Raw genomic sequence first — 25250 nt, 5'->3', positions numbered from 1 at the left:
GAAACTTAAGGGAAAAAGCAAACATCTCCATCAGCTGCAATCTCAAAGGAACAACATCCAATCATACCTCTTACAGTCTTCTGTGGGGAGAACACACATAACAGAGACACAAAAATACTTCAGAGCAGGAAAAAAATAATCCTGATCTGTGGCAACACACTTGCAGCGTCATCTTTGCTTCAACAGGAAGACCACTGTGGAGTCTGAAAACAGCACAGAAACACGGAGAGAACTACTAAAAGAAAAATAGAAATTTACACCTCAACGGAAGAATATGGGCTCAAGGTAACGTTCTGTAAGCTAACATTTGAACCCATCTGGATTAAGTGATACCTGAAGCAGTTGCAGTGACAGACAGGATACATCTGACAAATGCTAACATCAGTAACACAGGGATCAAGTGTGAGGGAGTTGAAGCAGGAGCACTGAGAGGAACTTGAGCCATGGAGAGCTTTGGAGGCTTTGTGTGCTGAAACTCGAGTGGACCTGGCTGTGAACCTCAGGAGTCTGACCTTACACTTAGAAAAACTGTAAAGAAGCTATGTCTAAATAAAAGATACATATTTTTATAATGAGGGCCCAGTCTCTTCTCACCATCCTCAGTGAATTGTCACAGACACTGCAGCAGAACTGGTAGCATCGGTTTTTATCCATTTTTCAGGCTGGTCTGACCTATTTTATCTTCACCAAGACAGTGCTATCTTCTAAGTCTCCCTCCTACCCAAAGATAGTTAGGCTGCCCTGCCAGAACAATATGCCTTCATATTCTTCTCCAAACACCGCACCTGTCGCTGTTCACCTTCCAATATTTTCTCCCCGTTCACTCCCAGTACAAGTTGCTTACTTGCTGTTGCAGCTGAAATCAGATAGTGTGTAACTCCACGGTTATCTGTGAAAAAGGGCTCAATTCACTGTACAACTTGACTTTGAGCAGCAGCCTGTTTGACTTACACTGGAAAACACAAACCTAGAGCAAGCCCTCTGCACAATTGTGGGCTCACACTGCAACTTGCAAAATTAAGACTTCATGCCATGAAACTTGAATTCTTATTGCTGTCCAGGAAAAGGGGACTCCCTGCAATTAGAATTCTGGCTCCCTCACTTTCACTCTGCTGAGTGCTCCCACATAGACAAGTCCCATGAGAGATATATGTCAATTTTATGCAGCATCCAGTGTTTTTTCAAGGCATATCACAGAAGGGGATGACTTCAGAAATCAGCCAAAAGCCCAAAAGATGGAATTGCTCCATTCTCATGTAATGAGAATGTAAGTCTTGCCAGGCTCCTCCTCTGACTCCCACTCGTCTCTCTGGATTGGAAGGGGTCACAGGAAGGCATGCTGCCAAATCCTGGCTATATAAATTAAATCACTTGAAACATGAAAAAGAGGAAAAAAACATAAAGGAACTCCCACTGAAACTCAGCACTCTGGATTTATAAAAGTTAGTGAAAATCTCTCTCCAAACACTGACGTTTACAGTTACTGGGAATAATAATGATCATAATAATAATAAATACTTTTACAAAGTAGAATGTTCAAACAATCCTGATCCCTATTCAATGATAAAGCAGCAAACTTCTGGGAGCTTTTAGAGTTTGATGGGGGTTTTGTTGTTGTTGTTGTTTTTAAAGCTTATCCAATGGAGATACTCTGATAACTATCAGAACAGTTCAGTATAAACACTGGGACTAAAACTAAGGCACAGCAATAATGTTTTGCCTTATTTGTGCTGAATTCCCCAAATTAATGATAAAGCATGATTTTTAAAATTCATGCTTAGAAGAAAAAGAGTCTCAGGTTCATAACATCAACAACCTAATTTGGAGACCAGCCTTCAAGATAAATAAAGCTAGTGATTTGTGAACCCAATTATCACTTAAATCTAATGTAACCAGTTTTTCCTTCCCTCCTATGAAATTGCCTAGATTGTCCTAAGTATATTCTACTTCCCACACAGCTTCAGATGAGGTATAATGCACTGATTTATCTACACACAAAACTATCAAGGCAATGTCAAAGAACAACTGGCAGAGGAGTCTGTTAGGAAATCTGGAAACTGAGCTGAAAGCCCTAAGAGCTCATTTAACCCTTTCTGAGGCAGTTAGAACAGTCACTGCCAAGGAGCCAGAGACAGGAGGTGAAGTGTACTATATGTAGAAGGACTAAGTTTGAGTGATGCTAGTGCTTCATGATAAGGCTTGGTGAATAATCAAGCTAGCAAACGCAACCCATGATGGCAATGTACCAGCTAGAGGGTGATTATAAGCTCTAAGATACAAAAGATGTTTACACAGGAAAAGAATTCCATTTGGCTGAGAGCCACTATGCACAAATCCACCTCCGTGTAATTTCAGGGTAACGAGTGAAGATGAATTTTGGGATCTCTGTGCACCCCTGGGAACTCAACAGAAGCTATGAGTTTATCATGGGCAAGAGCTTGTCTCAGATTCAGCCGTGCATGCTTTTGGCTTGTTTTCTGTAGGGAGCTGTGCAGGAAGAGATGGTACAAGGGAAAGCAGCAAGATGGGCTGAGACTCATGCTGTCAGCCTGCTTACTTCTTAACAAACCAGAATCACCAAGCAGCAGTAGGCATGGCACCAGCAAGAAAGAACAAGCTTTAGACTGGAGAATGTCCTATTGCAAAAGACATACTATATACTGTAATATATGGTGGTAATCTAAGATACTGTATCATAAATGTATAATACAATAATCTGGAACTGTGCCTACAGCCTAACTTGCACCCGGCTAATTTCAAAACTAACTTGGTTAAATCAGTGTAAAACTGCATAAAGAAAACCCAAGGGAAGTTCAGAAAGGATATAATAAAATACATTATCTATCTGAGGATTCTGAGAATACAGTACCATTTCTTTTCTTTTTTAAACTTCCATTCCTATTTTCTACCCTATTTCCATTTAAATACAATTTTAATGTATTAGCTCCAATTTATTTTTATCTATCTGTCACACTGGCCATTAAACATGCACGGATGCGAGCAGCTCAGTTAAAGTTTTGTATTGAAAATATTTGAATATAAAGATTTTAAAATAGAATTTCTTTTTACAATATAAAAGCTTAAATTTTTCCTCATTTCCAAATGTATTCACTGATTTCACAAAGCCAAATTAACTTAAATCTGATGAAAGCATGTCACCTAATGTGAAAAGGTTTAATAATTATTTGAGGGGAGGTTGTTTTTTATTTGCCTTTTAATTTACAGAAATACATTTCCAAGTCAAAAGGACATTCAGTGGGCTTCATTCTGTTGTTCACTATGTAGGTCTCATCTGTAGCTTATCCACAATCTTTTTATGCCAGAGAGACACTTGAATTCCACGCTCACATGCCACTTTAGAAGTAACAGGCTCCTCTTGATGGGTTTAATTCATGTTAACTGAGTACTGCTGATTTATTCTCAGTGTCTAAAAACATCAGTCAATCTGCTGCATCGCACTGCATTTATCACAAAATCTTTTACTTAACAGAATTATTTACTTGTAGCTGGAAACAGAAAACCTGCATTGCTAGCCAGCTAGAACAACAGCACTTAAAATAGACAAAAGATGTATAGGATTAGTTGCTGTAATTTCTGGAAACTTACAGGATGTAAAAATGCCTGGGATGAGCTCTGTTGTCAGCTTCTGCATGTATTCCAAGTGGATGCTCCAACTAATCTCACTGTGTACTGAAGTACAGCTTCAGCACGGCTTGCTACAGCCTCACCTAAACCTCTCTGCAAGCAGAGGCTGACAAAGAGAAGCACTGCAGGACTGCTGTGTCTGGTTTTACCACCAGGCACACTGCTGCCTTGCACACCTGACCCGACAGGCTATCAGGCTCATGGAGATTAAAGCTCTACATTAAGCACTTTGTCCCACTCCAGTGGCAGACATTATCTTTCAAGGGAGTGCACAGTTCCTGATTGAGGACTAGATCCATTGCAATGGCTTTTGGTTTGTTTTTGTTTGTTTGTTTGAAATATTACCCACATCACCAAGCATGCTGGGAAACAAAACATGAAAAAAAAAGAAACCAAAACATCCTACACCATTCCCTACACCTTACCTGGTGTAGGGAACCTGCTTTGGCAGGGGGGTTGGACTCGATGATCTCCTGAGGTCCCTTCCCATCGCTATGATTCTATGATCCTACATATTTACCACCCTAGCAGTGTGCCAGGGGCCGATACAGTAGGACCAACAAAAGACAAAAGCCTGGACTTTCATTTCCTGTCCCTTCTGAAGTTTAGAAAACAACTTTGTAGAATGGGGAAAAAAAAAATCTGTGAGCTCCATCACCACTAGAGGACTCTGCTGGTTTTGCTACAGACCTTAGTTCTTCTATGGACAAGATTCAGAGAGAAAATGGGCTACCAGAGTCTGATTTTATCCACACTGCATCCACTTGGGCTCAGAATCTTCAAGCTCATGGTTGGAAAGACTGCTGACATAACAAGTAAAAATGATCAGTGATGGTTCTCCTCTGTCCTTTGGCTGGGATGTTCCAATTAGCAAAGTTCCTACTGCGGCCCCTGTGGCACAGGGAGATAGTCAAGTAGGCAAAGCTGATCTTTTCTTACACTGCTGCACGTTGCCTTTGATGGAACAGATGTTATATCATTTCAGTACAAAGCTTCAGGTTAAACTTTGACATTTAAAATAGCAGCTCACAGTAGTAGCTCATAGATTGAAATTTAGTACATTTTTTTTGTCATTTAACTGAAATAGAGAACGCGTGTGAAAAGACTGACATTTGTATGAGCTTTGCCCATCTCAAAGATCTGCAGAAAACTACACCTTAATCTTCTATACCTATATTCTTCAGAGACATAGAAAAACAGGTAGAAGAAACACAATTTGAAAGTTAGAGGCACAGAAAATAAATGACAAACTTGGATTTGATAAACAAAATTCCAAACCAAAATCCCCCTTTAAGCTGGCTGATTTTTAGACATTAGTATAAAAGCAGTGAGCTTGTGCTGTCTTTTGCTTCTACACCATGTATTTATTTCCAAGATGTGCTAAGTTAGTTTCTTTAAAAAGCACCACTTACAAGTGATATCAAATTTAGCTTAAAAAAAATTGAAAGGAATCTTTTGTGATACAGAAAGAACACTGATGACCCATATTTGTATAACTCCTCAAGGAAACATATAATAACTCAGACACCTCCTTCAAAAAAATCTGAGAGCTACCCCACTCCCAAGCCCTTGTTACTTGTTAGTTTTGATAGCACCTAAACCCAGTGTGTTTGCTGGCTTGTTGGACAGCGTGCACTTAGTGACTGATCAGACAGGAAGAACAATCTGAGTTTCCTCACATCTGTATGCAAGAGCAGACCTTTCAGGATCTTGCTTCAACTCACTTAAAAATATTTTCACCAAACGTACACAAAGCCATATTTAAAACTTGGAAACTGTATTTCTAGATTTGGTTAAACAAATAAAATTTATTAGAGGGGAAACAACCTGCAGACAGACAGGTTTATTGGCCACGTGGTCATAATATACCTTGTTTCATCAGGAAGTCAAGCTGATAGATTACATGCCTTAGCTCACACGCCTGCACTTTTACTGAAAAAAATCCGTATGTAAATACTTGTGTGGAAAGCTTAATCTGAGTTTGGTTAAGGGTGTGTCACGTGGAAGAACCTGATCTGGGCAAACTTTGGGTTTGTATAGCAAGGAAAAAAAAATCTATTCCTAAATTTAGCATTAGCTGCTGAAGGACAGGTCACGCAAGGTGCTGCAACTCACCTTCTGCAGCATGGTGTCATGATATGGAGATAAGGTGAAAGTGCAGACTACATCTTCAGATGTGATCATCACAAGCAGCTGTTCGAGTGTACAGAGAGAATGAATAGCAAGCAACCTTGGAAGAAGGCCAAGTTACTAGAAATATCTAACTTTGTTATTCTGGCTTTTGAGCTACAACTTAGTTATGGTGATATCGAGAAGATGTTCAATAAAAATCAAGACTGAGCTAAGTAAGGAAATTTCAAGTCACCTATATGCTGCCACCACATATTCCTGGGCGGTCTCTGAGATCACTGCAAATCCATCTGTCAGACTTAAGAGATTCCATTAACCTTTGTCTACCCTTCTTTGCATGTTCACCATACCCATCTGCAGTATAAAGCAACAGGGTAACAAGCAGCAATGACTGCAAGATATCAGAGATCACCTAAGTCTCCCCTATCAACATGATAGCCGTAACAAGAACTGATGTCCCAGTGTCAGCGTTCAGTGTTGTTACAGAAAAGTCAGAGTCATGATCTGGTTTCTTTGCAGTTCTTGACACCATGAATACACCCTGCTTTTTTTTTTTTTTTTCTTTGCACTCTGATTTGTTGTAACCAGAAAGTCCAGAAATCATTTTCTGGCATTTCTGCTTTTGCTCTGAACTCAGCGGAGCCAGAGATGTTTATAATAGCTAAGAACCTGTTTCACAGGATAGTTCTAGGCGAAGAAAGAATGTGGTGTTGTAAAGCAATGTAAAGGGTAAGAAGTCAGACATTCTCTACAAACAATTGGAAAGAGAGAACTGGCCAAAAACAAATCATCAAATCAACAAACAAACCTAACAACAACAACTTCTTTCCTACCAGTCCTGCACTGCATTGAAAGAGTCTTCACTGGTGATGTCATACATGAGGATGAAGCCCATGGCTCCTCGGTAGTAGGCTGTAGTGATGGTTCTGTACCTTTCTTGTCCAGCTGTATCCTGGAACAGAACAGAATATTTAGGCTTTAAGACTCTACTTCTCAGAAACAGGAGCTGCAGTTAAGTCCTCTATCTAAAATAAGGCAGTCACTTTTTATTATTACCTATTTAAAAATTCTCATTTGTTCCCACCAAAATGAGTTCTGCTTACATTTTAGCATTAATTGGGCATCTGTTAAATGCATTTTGACACATGTACTATTAAAAAAATAACCAAAGATGTCAACCCCTTAATTGTTCTTCTCTGCCTCAGCATCAGTACAATAACAAAATGTTCACAGAGTTCACTGAAAGCTGACGTTTCAAAGCAGAGTCAATGGAAAATTGTCCAGCACTGTTCCAGCAAAAGGCATGAACGTGTTGCAATTTAGTGTCATGGTTAGAAATATGTCACCGAGATGGATGCCATGGATGATTCAGTTCTAACCTGAGTTTAGAGAGAGCAATTAAAAACTTGATGCAGTGAAAATTATTCTACAGAGTGAATTTCACAGGGACTGTCCTTATCAAAGTGTCTGAAGCATGCACACTAATTTCAGATGTTAGTCATCTTCTTCAGCTTAATTCTCTTTACCTGTAGAGTGCTGAAGATTTCCTTTACCTGGAGTTCTCACTTCTACGTTCAGCTTGACAGCACAAAGGTGAAACTTTGGTTCTGGCACATACAACAGAAGCATTTAGAAAGACTTGAGACAGCTGGAAAATATGTCACCTACTATCTGTTCAAAGCCAACAACATTTATTCCTTGCAAACTGGGAAACATTTTTACAACTGATCAGCAGCCACTCTGCTCCCTCTGGACCTGCCTACTGAGCCATGGACAGAAGCTATATGCTTCAAGGAGTTCTTTTTTAGGAAATATCCGTACCACTTGAACAAAGCCTTTTGGCACACAGCAGCTCTGGAAAATAAGCTGTATAGTGTCTTATCCTCAAAGGGAACACACAGCATTAGGAGTTGATTGTTTACTCTTATGGGTCAGCAGTTCTGAAATGAGTCCTTAAGTTCTCTAAAACCTGCACTTAAGAAAATATTTACTGCCAATGTAATTAACAAAAATATCCTTTATGCAGAGAAGAAGAGCCAGAAAGACTTATTGTTCATACAGCTACCCGGAAGAGAAAAATACATTTGTTCAGAGCGTAGGGGCAGCTTCTGGTCAGACCCACCACAATTCAGGGAAAATACATGAGGTATTATGGGTGGGAGACCCAGCCTGAAAATCCTACTGTCTGTTAGCCCCATAAATGCAGCTTTGTTTCTTCTGCATGCAAGAGACAGCATTGGCCCTTCCAGAATATGCACATGGAAGCATGTGAAAAGGGAGATCAGCAACTATCACCTGTTGCTCTGTGCCAGCACATCACAGAGGCACTGTAGGAGGAAGGTGCTTGTAAATAAGCTCCCTGCAGCTCACTTAAAAGGCTCTGCCTATTGCTGCCATGAGACAATCCACAGCTGTAACACAAAGTGAATTTCCCAGGTGAGGGTATGCAGCAGGAATTTTGCTGTACTGTCACCACACTTAAAAGAGATTTTTTGTTGAAACTTGCACATTTGTTTCAAGATGGGGTGGTCCACTGGCTGATCATAGTGAGCCACCGTGTGCTGGCTACAGACTATTTCTCTGACTCCCCCCTCACAAGAAGTACCAGAATGAAGTGGACATCCCCTTGTAGCCTCAGCAATCATTTCTTCTCCTGCCACTGACAAACATATTGCAGAGCTCTTCTGCTCACTGATACCGCATCCCCATTTTCGCTGCTGAACAGCTAAACCAGCTGTGCCACCTGGATCCTGACTGTACTTCTTAAAGTGAGAAAGGGCTCAGCAACAACATTTTTGTTCTGTTTGTTCAAAGAGACACGATAGATGATAGTTGCTTTATTTTAGCCTGATTTCCTGAGGACACAGAGATCATAAAATCATTGGTCTCCACAGTACATGTGCGTACACCTATTTTAACTCTGGAAGCTACTAATGAATCCTGATCAGATTTGACCAAGGGGTGATCTCAAGGGTATGCTCTTACAAGTGTTATGGAAATAGGTGGAGAAGAGAGACATGAAGCACTCCTGGTAGGGGAAAAAGCTCAAGTGGCACACATACTGTTTCAAACAAAAAAGGAGCTGCAGGAGAGGCTTTCTTCAAGCCTCCTTAGGAAGCAGACCTAGGGAAAAAAGGCCACTCTCTTTAGCAGAAAGATCTAAATCATTACAAGAGACTTCTCAGATACTGCCATCTACAAAAAGAAACAAACCCAGAGGTAATCAAGCTTTTTTAACTCACACACTCACAGAGCAGTGGTTTTATAGCTCCACTGCCTGGTTTTATCTCCCAAATCTCATCTTCTATTTGCTGTATGAATGGCACTCTTTTTGGCTTGGGGCATGAGACTGTGATCAAGCAGCGAGCAACCACGAGCAGCACTGCCCATCAGCATGGAATTATCTGGAAAGAAACTGAATTTGACAGTGGCTGGGAACAAGGATCCAGCCCTGAAGAAGCCCTGAAGGGATGATGAGCAGCCACAGGGAAGGCTTAGCATGGCTTCAAAAGCACAAACTGAATGCCTGGGTTCACACTTTGCATTCAGGCTGTGGTAAATCTGAAATATGGCAATTGTAGATTGCTGGTTTGAGCTTTCTGCCTGTGCAGAGGTGGGCCCTGCTTTATACCTCAGTGAGGGACATAAATGAAGCTGCAGGTGATAGTCTTAATTTTCCTGATTCACACCACGGTTTTATGCTATCTTCACTAGAACTGACCTCCTTCCCCAAACACATATATTTTTCAACATAAATGAGAGAAAATAAACTGTTTCTTCAGCTTGGACAGCAGCTGTCCTTACATCACTTTAAAACACCACAAACTGTAGGTAAATTAGGTCCTTCAATTCTATGTGCAAGACATTTATCCAGTGAAGGAGATACATAACCGACACAGATTGCTTCCCTCGCCCCAAAGTTATTAGGAAGATTTCTAGGTAGAGCACAAACTCATTAGAACACAAGAGAAGCAGGCAGCTGAGGCACAGGCAGGGATCAGCAGAAAGCCAGGGCACCACTAATTAACAGTCTAGCCAAATGCCTGGAAAGAATAGCACAAGCCTTCAGCAGCCAGAAGCCTGCTTGGCTCTCCCCAAAGAGGAATCAGATAGCTTGGTTAAAGCCAAGGGCAAAAGGGTCTCTGCAAGGTATATTTGCACTAGTGCACTAACGAGTCTGTTCCTCCATAGCTTACATGCGTGCCTGTCCTTCACACAATTAAAAAAACCCACAAGACCATTACTTGGCAGCTTGAAAGAACAATTTGAAGGTTCTGCATTAATGAGCAATCAAGATTCAGAGTTTATCACAGGAAAAAGGATCTAAATGCATTTGCATTATGTGTGGATGCACTCTACTCACAAGGTGTTCCACTTAAACAGTCGCAGGAGCACAAACAGCTTCATGTTATTTTCTTGGCTGCAACAGCAACAGTGAGGTACTCACACAGGAAATACACATGAGATTTTAAATCACAACATGCTTTCTTTGCTGCTGCTCTGAAAGATCAGAATCCCTATCACTGTGGCCAGAAATCTGCACTAGAACAAATTCTTTTTTCCAAAACAAAATGTCACTGAAACTTCTTTCTTGTATCAGATTTAATCCCCTCAGCACCATGAGTTTTCCAGCAGTGTATGTGACAAACATTCTTCATAATAGTCCTTCAAAAAAAAAAAAAAAAGCAAGGTTTATGTCTTCGTTGCTTGTTGTTTTTAAAGAATAACACAGAAGAACGAAAGTCACCCGTTGTCCAGCTGGATGGCAGCAATTGCAAACAGCACACATGCCACTCCACTCCACTACTGCCATGTACCTACCACCCTTCTTCCTTAGGCTGCAAAGAGACACAGAACAGATGCTATTCCAGCCCCAGTAAACAGCACCAGGAAAGGCCCATCTTGATGGCAGAAGGCTGCTTGTCCTGTGCCTCATGCTCTGCCATCACACCTCCTGCATGTTGCATGAACACTCGCACACACTTCCTCCCTTTTGCAAAGGACTTTTGACTGGAAGCCACCATGCATTAGCTAAACAGATGCCATGTAGATTAGGAAGGGAAAAAAAAAACACCAAAAAGCACATGGGCAAGTGAACAAAGTGACCTTTGGCAGGCTAGTATGTGACATTAATGAGAAAATGCTAACGTGGAGCTTACTGTTCCTGCTGGCAGCTAGAAATAGGAACAAACAGGCAAATAGGATGAGTCACTGGTTAAGATGTGGAAAAGATGCGATGTCATAAAAAGCCTGTGAAGTTTCAGATGCTGCTAGGAGCAAAATAACACCTGGTTCCCTTCAGAGCTCAGCGCTGATTAAAATGCTCAATTTCAACAGATTGTATTGAGCATTTTCCTTTCTTATTACTGAGTGCTCTTGTTGCTGAAGAGTCACTGGAACCTACTCAGGTGCACCTACATACCTTGAGAGCCAGCTCCACGTGAGCAATATTAGCAACATGCAGCAAAACATTTGTTAGGAAAAAAGAAGGAAAACACACACCATAAAAACCAATTCTGTCTTTCATATTAGAGGTTCTACCCTTACAAAGTGTTTTTTAAACGTTTTCCTATCTTTGCTCGATTTCCACTTCTCTAACTGCAAATAAACTATTTGCAATTGCAGCAAAGTCCAAATCCATTGCATCCTTTGATGAACTACCTACTCAGGGAAAGTAACAAAATCATCTCTGCAAAGACAAAATAAAAATAGGAAAAAAAGTCTGATTGAATGCAATTTTATATAAAAAGTTTGCCAGTTTTGTAAGACCTTTTTAGTTGTTCCACATAAACTCGTGAGTTACCTTAGCCAACCATTGTAAGAACAGCTGTACAACACACAGATGTCTGAGAAATGTCAGTCACTATACACAGCAATAATTTGCTAGAGTTGCTGAGAAGCAGATAAATTAATCACAGGTAGAGTATCTCAGAATCAGCACTACACTGACGTCAGTAAGCAAGCCTGAACAACCTAGTTAGTGCTGCAGTGCACTGGATGGATATGTGCTGCTCCAGCTATCACTGTGTAGGTCATAATGGTGGTGGACTGCTGATCCATGGAGATAAACAACAAAAAGGAAGAACCCAATACATTATAAATCAACCGCTCAAAAGAACAAATGCAAAATTTGTGAGGAGTGAGTTAAGTGATGCATGGTACAGATCTGGCTAAATTCAGTAATCTGGTTCATCGATCTGGAAACTAACAACAGGTGAAGGGAATTAACATTATCAAGCTATAAGTTGCTCTCCTCCTAAAACACACAGAAGCAAAACAGCAAATCCCAGCTTGGAGAGCAGCAGAATGAGACCCAGACTTCCTGGAGCCTATTTCTAGGTGATCAAATGTCATGGTAACCAGCAAGAGAGGCAGCAACTGCTCAGGTCTGTGCAGCTGGGCAGCAGCTGCTGCAGCACTCCCTGGCTGTGTCCTCTGCTGCTCGACTCCAGGCAAGTACTTCACTTAACTCATTTACAAAGCAAATCTGTATGTCCAAAGGTGCTTATGAAGCTTCAAGACTATATGCCTGGAGTCCCAACTGCACTCTTAATTGTAAGGAAATTCAGTTTAGTATTCTGCTGCAAGCATCACTCCATGGAAACGTTCTGGTCAACAAAAGATTTCAGTATATTTAGAAGTGGACTGGGGCTAAATCTACGCCTTATACCTTATAACCCTCCCCGTGCATATTCTGTTATGGGGGTCAATTCTAAGACAAATAATTAGAGATTTGGGCAGCTTGCTCTAGGTCGCCCTGCTTAAGTAGTGGGATGGGTCTGGGTGACCTCCAGAGGTCCCATCCAGCCTCAGCCACCTTGTGTTTTGGGGAAATCTTTATGTTATTTAATGCTTAGTGTTTCCCATTCTCCCTGTTATTGGGACTTCAGTGTGACAGGACCTGAGGTAAACTGCCCCCAAGCAGACAGCTACATGTCACTTCTTTCTTTGAGAATGTACCATATGTAATATGCCCAGAGACAGCACACTGCCCACCCATGCACTTGGGGGAATCATTTCTATTTCTCTGAATGCTATCCTTAAAGGCATCTGTACAAAAAATGAAGCAGTATTACCAATGCTTATGATTTTGTCCAAGTTATGATCTTTCCGAAGCCTCAATTCAGGTGAGCATTGAACTACAAAAACACTGAAAGTTTTAGCATTCAGGAAGGTGGAATAAAAGCTTAAAGAAAACAAGACTTAAGAGCAGTCTGAATCTCATAAACCAGAAAATAAGTAAGAAGGAACTAAAACTATGCATCTCATTTCAGTGGAGCCCAAAATACGTAGTGTTGGAATTTAACAATTACACAGATCCTTCTACCTCACTGGTTTATATTTGAGTTTATATTTGATGGAGATGTGCACATATTTCAAAAAGCAATGCATTGAATCTGATTCAGTTCTCATTGGTGAAATGAAGATTTTGCCTAAATTCACAAAAGCCTCATGATAACTAGTCAAATGAAGTTTGAAACTTTCCAAGTAAGCTCAGATCTCTGCTAAGAATAGAAAGGAAGAATGTCAATTGAAGAATGTCAACTGAAGAGATGCTATTTTGGAGTAGTTGGAAGCATCTTAACATAGAGGCTTAGAATTCAAGTATGCTATGATCCACAGCAGTATGCATGTGATGATGCTCAATAATAGCACAAGACAAAGATTTGCTACCATTTACCACAACATTTTCTATTTTAAGTACACAGCCCAGATGTGGCTTTGTCGCACTCCTGAGGCAGCACAGTAAGCAGCTGAGAGATCCCTTTGGGGTTGCCACATGCTTACAGTACCAATGACTTTCTCCATATGATGTCTTTGCAGGCTATTTTATGTTCATCCACCTTTGTGCTTGATGCTGTCTCCTCCTTTTCCAGTTGAGAAGAGGATCATGAGCAAACACTTCTTGGGATCTGTGTGAGCTTTTCTGCTGTCTGACATTGCTATAGCATACCAATCACCTCTACAGCTCGCCACAATGCCTCCCCATTCTCTGCAGGCCACTTGCTTTCCAGTCAAACTGACGTTTGACAGATGCTGCTGGGCCCACCTCACATTGCTTTTGTAAGCAATGGAAAATAAGCACTGACAGATGTTCACACCAGTCTGAATCTCACACATTTGAAGCCAACAAATACTGAACATACGCTGATAAGAAAAATACTGATAGAGAACTTTATCGTATTCCTAATGATGTATTAAGCAATGCAAGGCATAAAAGCTACAGATAATTTCAAAACCCAATTTGCTGCTAGGCTAATATGTTTACATGTACACAAGTGGCAAAAGTCAAAGAACTGTCTTCCTAGCAGGAAAAATACTAGCTGCAGGGGAGAATTTTGGTTTGTTCTAACAGCACTGTTTATGCTTTTTACAGGATATGAACTAGCTTGTCCTGAAGTCAACAGAATTACTTTTATCAGGGGAAAACCCACTACGCAGAGCTCCATGGACTGCTGCTTTAGCACATAGTGTGCTCACCAGCACTTCTTTGGAGAGAGCTACAGGGCTGTGTGCCTGTTGGTCCTCTTGTCCCAGCCAAGCCTTGCAGTGGGATCTTGGTGAGGCTCTCAAGCACAGCCTGCTCTGCTCAGTACAGATGGAGGGAGACACACAGTGATTGAACTTTGGTGTAAAATAAACCCTGAACTGCCAGCTGCTGCCTGCATCATTCTCCATTGTATTTACCAGTTTTTTGTTAACAGAACTTCCTATAATAGGAAAACTGCACAGCACCACCCCAAACAAGCAAACATCTATCAACAAATCTGTAACCGAAGGATCAGGAACAATACAAGCACACATACATGCCTAAGCATTGTGCTGTTTCCTAAATCACCCAGAATGTCTGCCAGGAGAAACACAGAGCATTTCTACACTCCATTACCATTACAGCTCTTAAACACCTCTCAGCACAGGAATGAATTTGTTCTGTTGCAGTGAGGAAAAAAAGGATTATTTATCAGATGAAGCCAACTTTCTTAGTGAGAACTAACCTCTGGGCAGTATGAGCCCTTCTGCTTTAACAAGTACCCATCTGATCTGTCCAGAAAATGTGCAACAAGATGATTTTTTTCCTGAAGAATACAAGTTATTTATCATGACAGAGAAGAAAACTAGACCCTTAGGGCATATTCGTAGTTCCACTTGGGTCCACAGACACTCCCCTTGATTGAAAAGGTGCAGAAGCAAATTCTGGGGCAAAGTGTAACTTTGAAGTGAGCAGATTTAGATATGTCATGGAGCAAAAGACATTTCAGCACCAAGGGGACATGACTTCACAACTGCCTCAAAACATGATGAAACTACATGTAAATGAATGGCACATTTTCCCCTCCACTTTTTTTTGCCTCACTTTGATGTCAAATAATTAAAACGTCTCAATTTTGGAGGCTCTCGAGCAGCAGAGGAAGCTTTGGTTTTAGCTCTCTTGGTCTTACCCTGATGTTTCATACAGCAATTCAGGCAGTGACAGGATCCAATCTTTCTTTATTGGCTTCCTGAGAGACCAGAAGTGTCCATTTCACTGATATACCACGGTATGAACCCCAAACACCATTCCCAAAGAGAGCCCAGAGAACTAAAAGTGTCCTAGATTCTAGTTTTGCAGGGCACAAATAGACATGCTGCAAAATTTCATCCACAGTATGTACGCTTCCTGGAGTCAAATAGTCAGATGATAAATATTAGATGATAAAGAACAGACACCTCAGTTCTAATCTCAAAGCATCCTTCCACCGCACTAATGAAATCATACCAAGCAATCCTGCATTCATTAGGATAGTTGTATCAACAGATAGTAAGCGTTACATAACATTTCTTAAATAAGATCAGGCAGTGTTTTGGCACATGCTTACTTCATTTTAATTAACAAACAGGCTGGATAGAATGAGATGTAAACATAACTGACCTCCACATATGCCCTATCTTTCAAAACAGCTTATTGACGAGACCTGTGTGCACAACCTGCATCCACGCTTGATTTAGCAATATGTTCATTGCTTTGGCACTCTGAAAATGGAAGAGGCCATATTTTTGTCTGAAAGAAGAAAAACTGCAAGTATCACGGGTGTGTTTTGTCAATTTGTGACATAATCTGAATTTTGACAATTCCATAGGATAGTAATGCAGAATAGTGCACAGACTGAGAATTACAACCACACTGTCACAACCTCTTCATCTACACAGTTGTTGAAAAGTCATTTGTTCAGATGTCCTTCTCAGAACTGAGGAGCAAATTATGGAAATATAATAAATGAAATTATCTGAAGAAAAGAGAAACAATTAGGCTCCACATTGTATCTCAATTAGACTGAGCTTAGATCATAATTCTCACGTTTTAAGAAGATTCTTAAAACAAAGAAAATGAACAAATACAGGAAAAAAAATCAACCAGGCACAGTCATAACATTCATAAGCATCATCTCTGCTTTACTGAAAGCACTGGAAAGCTTCAGGAGCAGTGCAGTTGAGCATCAGAATTTTCAAACACACACTATTACAATAAAGAGAAATACAAGAAATTCAAAAGCAACATATTATATTAACTTGTTAGTGCTGTGGTAAATAGTTTCACAATTGTGTAAGAAAGGTTTATAAAAAACATGAGTTACCATGGTACCATTGTTCCTCCCACCTTCATGTTTTCAACACAAAGGAATTACATTAAAGGTAACGTGGAGCTGTACTTTCTGAACTGCAAACTCATTCATCTTTTTCTGTGGGAAAGTGTAATAACCAGCACAGGGCTTTTTTCCAGCGTTTCTTTGCTCACAGAAGTCACCACCAGCTTGTTATTCATAATTCATTATAGCTTCCACTATTGCAAAATTATTTCTGTGGTACCCAGACACAGTTTTCCAAGGTAACTTTGGACAAAACATGACTTGGCTGGCACATGGCCTATTTTTTTTGTTCTTTCTTTGCAACAGAAGAGATTGTCCCCCTCCTCTGTGCCTTCATGAGCCCACATCGGGAGTACTGTGTCCAGGACTGTGTCCCCAGCTCCAAAAGATGTGGAGCTGTTGGAGCAGGTCCAGAGGAGACCACAAAGATTATCAGAGGGCTGGAGCATCTCTCCTACAACGAAAGGCTGAGGGAGCTGGGCTTATCCAGGGAGACCTCAATGCAGCCTTTCAGTATTTAAAGGGAGCTTATAAACAAGACAGAAGACAACTTTACATGGTCCAGCAGTGATAGGACAAGGGGAAATGGCTTTAAACTAGAAGAGGGGAGGTTTAAAGGACAGGAGATTTCAGCAAGAAATCTTCCACTGAGAATGAAGTAAGGCCCGGGCACTGCTGTCCAGAGAAGCTGTGGATGCCCCATTCTTAGAGACCTTCAAGGCCTGGGCAGCCTGATCTGCTGGGCAGCAGCCAGCCCACAGCAGGAGTTGGAACTGGATGGGCTTTAAGGTTCCTTCCAACCCAAGCCATTCTGTGATAAGAACCAAGTTTTGCTCTCAGGTATGTTGTTTTAGAAGCTGGAGTTTTCTAGGTTTGTCTGATTTCAGCTGAGATTACCTTATTCACTTTCTCAACAGCAACAAAAAACTGTCAATTATGAAGCATGTTCCTGTCATTCTAGATGGACAGCATCAGAGGAACAGCTCAGAAAAGAAGAAAGCATTCATATGGTATTAAAGCAAGGGAGACAGGAGAACATCTCCAGAGCCTTTTAGGACTCCTGCTAAGTCTTTGCAAGGATCACCTCTCCTCACTGAGATTTTCTCAGCAAGTGTTTAGCTGTACAATTAGCTTCCTGCCTCCACAGTTTGCTTCCAGCCTCTGGCCACTTCCAGTGCCCCAGCCCTACTTCTATGCCCTGGTGGTGCAGAGATGATATGGATTTGGTATGCGAGTCAGACACGTATCCAAATATGACAAAACCATACCCAGGACTACTCTGTCTTCTTCCTAAAGCAAAACACAAATTCTTCAATGACTGAGAAGCTGATAATTTTAAAAGAAGAAAAAAACAAACTACACCAGTCTAGAGATAGACACTTATTTATATGGAAATACAGATTGTTTTTGCCACAGAAAAAAACATTAGGTTTCATAGGTTCACATTATGAGTATACTCCATATGCTGTTACTGTTTGCTTACCCCCGAATGAACACAGGTGTTAACTGACTACGTTTACTCCCTAAATATCATATACAAACTGCCTCACAGACATATCAAGGCTGTCATCTGCCATTTCCCAAAGGAGATGCCACCCTGCCACTTGACAGGAGCAAATTAAATATGAGCAAGCCTCTTCCTATCTGAGTGACTGCACTCGTGTCACATGAACAAAATCTGCAAAACATACAGTGAAAGCAGAAAAAGCCAGCTTACTTCATCCTGTGCCCAAGGAGAATGGCAAGCTGAGCTACAAAGTGACCCTCATGCATCAACACACCTTTCCTCTTCACAGATGTGCAATCTTCCCCTCTCCTACATATCACAATTTCAAATCCCGAGTTTTCAGGTTGTTTTCCTGTTTACAACCAGAATCCTTCCTGCTCCTCTCCCTTAAAAGACTGCACTACCATTCAAAGCTGCAGAAATTCATTATTTAGTCTAGGGAAGCGTACAAAACAACTTCACTGGCACTACCAGTGCACAGCTTGGCCCTATGGAGGGACCTGAGGAATGAGCAGCAGAGCTCTTCTCTTTCTGGTCAGACTCAGTATTACTTTTTGTCTTCTTAAAACCATGCCTGTTTAATCCAGTGCTGAAACATAAAGTTACCAACGCATCAGATGGTGAGATAAATCAGTGCAAGCCAATACACAATCCTTTATCTTATATTTATCTAACCAAATTTATAGTTTCTTGTTTTTAGCCATGTAGGTGCTTGATCCCAATCCCAACTGGGAAAGATTTGCTGAAAAACAGCTTTTTTTCAACACAAAGTGTGGCAGCAGAAGGCTGTTAGTACCACCAGCTGTAGGCTTTCATGCCTCTGCATGGGGTGGGGAGCTGAGAGCCCCCAAGCTCCACATTACCATAGAGCCAGCCAGGCCACCCTGCTTCAGCAGACTAGTTGTTTCAAAGGGAGAAGGACAAATTCCAGGCATGGAACATGCAGGTGATGTGCACAGTAACAGTCCCCACAGTGTAGCTCACAGACCAGATGCTGTGAGCCACAGGAAGCTGAGAAGTTAATACAGAGGCTCAACAAAAATAAAACAACACAGCTTTGCTCCCAGAGCTTGCCCAAAGCCTATCAACCACCGAAGGCAAAGAAACCACTGGAATAAACTTTACATCACTGCTGGGAGGAAAGAAAGTAGCAGGAAAAAAAAAAACAAACACGAGGAAAGGGTGCAGAGTTCTTTTCATCAGAAAAATTTGTCTCTGTGCTCATCAAGGAACAACCACTGAGAAAAGTTCCAGAAGAGTCCAACCCATTTTTTATTGTATTTTTCTTGCATGTCACATTCTCTACCCTCAGCTGTGCTAGAAATTGAAACAGTCATTTAGTAACGATGGATTGTTTCTCATTAGCATATCCTCATGTCAATAATGAACATCAATCAGCTTACACCAAATTAATTCTCTGTGCATTCAGTTAAAATGTGTACCATATGCTGGCTGAAACTTACATCAAACAAAACTCTGCTGCTGTGGAAAAGCTCTTTCTACACGTACATCCAACAGCAATATTGAGTCAGCTTCCATTAAAAACATGTAAAAAAAAACAAAAGAAAGAAAAATGAAACATTTTATGCTACTGTTTTCAGCCAGCACCACATAGCTGTCATGGATCGATTATCTGACTTGCTGAAAGTGGTCAGTATTGATCCATCTGAGTAAATGCTGTTTCCTTTGGGCCCAAACAAGGGTTGAAACCAAGAGTTTCCTCTCCAGCCAAATAACATCTCCTAAAATTGGAATTCACAAGGCAGACCTGGAGTCTCAGCTTCTGCAGTGCTTGCAGGGCATACATTGTGGTATTTAGCATCATCTGCCTCAGGGCTGCAGGAACAGGCACCCCATCAGCCCTACCGCCACCTCCACCACCTGTCTTGTTGGCTTGAAGCTGGCCGGGAAGAGGACATATAACCCATTTTTATATTAAATTCACGACATTTTAATGGCTCTGCTCTATGCTGATTTCAAACAGCAGGAAACCTTTCTTCCTCTCCATTCTCTTTATGAGAAGCCTCAATTTGTACTCAGATGACTTGTTTTGCTCTCAACCGGTCACTGTCATATACCTTAATCAACGCGTCAAGCAAACAGCATTATAAGAGAATCATAAATGCTAAACCTTTAAGAAGCTTAGGAAGGAGAAACATAACCAAGTGTCACTGCCTGAGGCAGAAGAGTTATTCAGGAATTCTGACTGGCACAAATTCGGGTGCATTTTTATGCGGTTAACTAGAATTCAGCAGCTTCAGGAAAGAGAAAGCCTTCCTCTCTGCCTCTGTGCTCAGTCACCATGGGCTGGTGAAGCTGCCTTGCCAGCTCAAAGCAGCAGCTGAAGAAGTTCAGCATCTGGTCCTCAGCAACATAAGCCTACAATCAAAATGGTGGCCAGACATTTCATGAATAGACACAAAACAAAAGCAAAGCACAATTGCGTACCATTCCCCTCACCAGCAGGGGAAACAACCTCCTAGCTTGGCAGCCCATCCTCAGAAAGTCAACTGGCAGTGAACCTTCTTTTCAGTGCAGTCTGCTTTCACATAGAACTAAAATGCTGAAACTTCTCCTCCTCCCTCTCCCTTACCTGTACAGCCAAACACATGTAATCATTTATGCCATGGAAATATACTGCAGACTCCTTTTATGACAAGATACTCTTAATTTAAAACTTTTTATTAACTGTGTATGTGAACGTGCAGATCCTTTACATTATACAGGTCCCTGCCTTGTTGATAAGTCTTCATGCTGTGACTTCAGGATGGTCTCTGATCATTCCAGGTCAGCACCTCAGAGAACCACCATCACTAGGTACATCAGGTGAGCTCTCACACCCCACCTGCTTTTCACTCAAACTATCATCACAAAAAAATAACATCACTCTTTCAGTAGTAACTATAGAACTACGGAAGATGGAGGACTACAAATGGATGTGATCCCTCCCTGCAGAAACCTCTGGCTGGAGATGGGGAACATCCAGTTTTGTGGAACAGGCCCACCCATCCCTACACCTTCTCAGGAGCTGAAGCTGCTGTTCTTTGGCATTTCTAATCAAAGGATGCTGTGCACAGGGTTCAAGAGCCAGACCTCCCCCTGCACTCTTCTGAGAAGAGAACATACTTTTGCTTTGAAGCTAAGTTAACTTCTTAGGATATGGTTTTCAATGAGTAGGCAAACTACCTGTCAACTCTAAACTGCCATACTCATTGATACCCAAACATGCATACACAAATTCTGCAATGATAACTAATAGCAAAGTGGCTGCCACAAGGAAAATGTCTTTTTCCTTGTCACTTTTTGCTCCCTTCTCATTACACCTTTGGAAAGCTTCAATATCATCATCAAACTGATAAGGACACACAGTCTGCATGCACCTATCTACTTTCTAGAAGTTAAATCTTTTATGTTATCAAGAGAATTCTCAAGACATTGATTTTTATGACTCCTTACTTTCAAAAGTATTCTCACATTCACAGTCAAGTAAAATCTTCAAATACATTCAGTGTTTTCTGTTCATTAAAAAAATATAAAATATACTTTCCTTTAAAGGATATGCTGTAGGGAATCCTGCAAAATCAAGAGCTGGAAAACTGAAGTGTATCACAGGTTGAGAAAGTAGAAAGCATGCTGCCATTCATTTTAGTCATGCTGAAGCAATTCTGTTTGAATCTGCTGAAGGCAGATTTCATTGTAAAGTATGAAAGCTCAAGATCATCTAGTTACTATGATGAATGCCTTCTAGAGCTTCAGTTGGGACTATTGCCTTCATTTATAAAAACACAATTTCTGTTCTAACAACAGAATTAGCATAAGCGCCCTTGCAGCCTTGCTCTCAAAATCCATCAGCTATATCTTCTTTCTTATTCCAGCCTGCGATTGACGTCAGCAACACTCACAACCTTTTGAGAGCTCATTCTCCAGTTTCTACTTAATTTGATGTCTCAGAACATTTATGACTCACAAACTTGGTGCTTAAAGCTTCATGGTACAAAAACTGAGAGAAATCCAAAGTGAAAAAACATTGCATTTAATATTGTAAAATAACAGTGAAGTGAAAGAGCCAGAGAAAAATATAGTCAGGTGCTATTTTTAGCAAAAGCTGTAAAATTAAGAACTGCAATTTTCTCTATCAGTAGACAGTGAAACAAAGAAACAATTTTCTATTCAATACTCAATGAATTAAGAGGTCAGTCATAAATACAATGTTGGACATACAGGATTTCCACAGTAATGACAGCTAAGCAATACTTTGGGACAACCAGAGAATCAAGCCTCTCAGCAGAGAGCACACCTCTACTTCCAGAGGAAAGCACTTTTGCAGCCAGAATTCACTGCTGGAAACTGCTTCAAATTGCAAGCATGAATCCAAAGTGCAGCCTGTGCTGTGCTCATTTTTGAGGAGTAAGCGGTAGTAGATAAACAAAGGTGCAAACACAGATTTCATTCTAGCAAGAACCTGCCCTTTCCTCTACATATAGATGGGTGCTCTGTATCCTCTGGATGATGGGAAGAACCACGCTGGCTAGGAGAAGCATTCCTGACTGCACTTCACAGGGAGACAACCTGCTGCAATACTTAAACTCTCACATGGCTGTCCTGGGTTCCAAAGCCACATCACCAAATATGGCCTTGCTTGGAAAACTGGACTGTCACTTTTCCACAAAGAGAATATCAGTTACACAAATCCCTCAGGCTTTGACACACACTCAAATTAACATTTTTATTGTTATTAATCAAGAATTTAATAAATCTGATCTTAAAATTAACATGTCGTGGGAATTTTTCATTTAGAAATTGGAAATCCAGTGAGTCATGACTGAAAAAGTCACTCAGCATCTCCCTTTGAGGGACTGTTTTGAACAAATACTTCACTGAGCAATCAGATTTTGATGGAACACACGTGATTCACCTGAGGTATAAAGGCAATTAAATTCATATCAAATTTCTTCTATCCATAAAAAAGTGGATAAATTAGAAATGAAAATCCCTTGCTGCTCATATTTCCCAGTGATGGTGCCAGAGTATTTAGCAGATACGATAGCCTGGATTTATTCACACTTATTTTTTAATATTTTTTGTGAAGGAAAATCAATTCTGCAATGCTTCTTGGACATGCAGATGAGCTAAAAAAAACCCAAAAGGGCTTCTGACATTATAACCAACAACAACACACGTACTTCCTCTTTGCCTTTAGGTGATAAAGAGTTGTTTTTCTTTTAAAGAGGAAAAGCACACACTGCTTCTTTTAATCACCAAAGCAACTGCGCTGACCTTCCTGCAGTTACAGGATAATGTAGCACCTTCTGTTTGGAGGACCCATTCTCAGCCAGGAGGAACAGCTGCCATTCCAAAAACTTTAAAGCTCTGAAAATCTCAGTGGGGGCAAAAGGGACACATCTGTTTAATACTTGCAGTACAAGAAGGTATAAACATCTTGTTAGTGGGATTAAAGCTACGGGAGCTACAGGTGTCAGAGCTGCTGAGTGACTCCCAACTGATGTCATTGGGTCTAACTAAGCGCCATTAAAAAGCAAATTGTTGGAAAAATCAATATCAGTTTTGCATTTAGGTGAAAGATTATTCAGATTACAGTTTTGCCATCCACAGTGGTGCAGATGACTTCTTTTGTATTTGTTTCCTTTAGATATCTTGTAGCTTCTCAATAGAATAATGACATAGTTTTTATGCATTATAATTATTTAGATTAGAATTTTAGTAGAAAAACTGAAATAATTTCCTGAATCTGAGAATTTGGAATGACAACCAAAGCTTTGACTGTGCTACGGTGGAAAACATAGTACACACAAATCAGAACAGCAGCAAGCACGTCACAGAAGCAGGTCATATAGATTCTTCCTTTTCCCCTAGATAAATGGTTAACCATCACAATAAAATAAATGATTCATTTTATACTTCCAAACCCTGAAGCCTCAGGGACGACTAAGCACTCACCACAAACTAACTTCATTTAAAACATGCAGGAAAAGTCTCTGCTGCAAATACCGTTTTCAAGATGGAGGGCATTCTTAGCTAAAATGTCTTCTTTTTTGTAAGGATTACATGCCTTAAACAAGTGTGATTTTTAGCTGTCACATAATTCTAGTGCAGCAGTTGAATATGAGCACCAGTACAGAAATACCATTCATTTGCTGGCACTGAGCTCCTGTTACTGGCAACATAAGAGTCCCTTCGGTGCTCTACTGTGCTTTACTCAAAGTTTCACAGTTAGGTAAACAATCCAAGACAGGATTTGGTCAGGAAGGGTGCATACAAACAGGCTGAAGAGCTCTGCCAAATGCATGTTCCTCTTCCCAGGAAGCACAATGCCCTGACACTAGCAGCCCTGCAAGAAGGCTGCAGCCCACGTGGCTTTCAGGCTGTCACAGAAGGGTTGGTCTGCAGCTTCCTGCCCGCAGAGCCCAGTGCTACCAAGCTCTCTGCACTGCCTGCATTCCAGGAAACAAGTTCAAACAGCTCTTGGAAGTGGTGCTTTTGGAAGGAACACATTTACAACAACATGCAACACAAACCTTCAGTTTTGGGCACCTTAAAATAACATGGAAATAAGATGGGACTCAGAAGGACTGAGCACAGCACAGGGAGCTGAGCAGGCTCTGCACCATGGGCACTCAGCAGAGCTCAGAGCACCGTGCTGTTACCATGGCACTCGAGCACCTGGTACCTTCAGAATGGCCGTGCTGTTATCACCCATCTGTAGAGCAACAGAAAGGAAGCAGCAGCTGCATCTTTGTACAAGCCATGCAAAAGCAGCATTAGGGTGAATAACCTGCCCAGTAAGCATCCTGTGCACAGACCCCATGTTTTCTCTTATTTTGTGGTTTTTTTTCCATCTTTTTTTTTAATCTTATGTTTTCTCTTATTTTAGCACTCTGGCTAGAAGAAAAGCAGACAGTATCACTTAATAGACAGCAGTAACACATGTGCATGCACGCATATACAGACATTGCTTTCCCTCCATGACTTAACTCTCCAACATAGAGCAAGCAGCCAGCCTGGCTGAGAAAACACTGCCACTGATACACCTAAAAATAACATGTGAGATTCAATCATTTGAGCCTTACAATACATTAGGTTATTCCATAAATGCACGTTAGAAGCTACTGTGCTCTATCTGCTCCACTCACAGCTGCTCCCCCCAAGTTTCAAACTCTCCTGACCTCTCCTGTTTCAGTTTCAAGCACATCAGTAGCAAAGTCAGCACCATGTGTGTCCAGGGCACGACACTGCTGCCCACTGACAGCCCCACACACAGCAGTCTGTGGACCTCCGGCTACACTGCAGAATCAGCTTAACTTAACTACTGTAATCAGGCAAGA

At 41.0% G+C, this 25250-nt stretch overlaps 1 protein-coding gene across 2 annotated transcripts in view; it reads right to left on the bottom strand.

Annotated features, from left to right (window-relative positions):
- The window catches only part of RAB3B (RAB3B, member RAS oncogene family), a 39985-nt gene that overhangs the window by 3146 nt on the left and 11589 nt on the right, over positions 1–25250 (bottom strand). For both annotated transcript variants that reach the window (XM_065739033.1, XM_065739044.1), the window contains exon 3: positions 6609–6727. In XM_065739033.1, coding sequence (XP_065595105.1) covers positions 6609–6727 — 119 coding nt within the window. The remainder of the gene's footprint in view (positions 1–6608; positions 6728–25250) is intronic.

The sequence above is a fragment of the Cyrtonyx montezumae genome, unplaced genomic scaffold (genome assembly GCF_038088225.1).
Source record: "Cyrtonyx montezumae isolate F1298 unplaced genomic scaffold, pur_monq_1.0 scaffold_1, whole genome shotgun sequence".
NCBI lineage: Eukaryota > Metazoa > Chordata > Aves > Galliformes > Odontophoridae > Cyrtonyx > Cyrtonyx montezumae.
The sequence above is the reverse complement of the archived record's forward strand: the minus strand, read 5'-3'. Positions and strand labels throughout refer to the sequence as shown.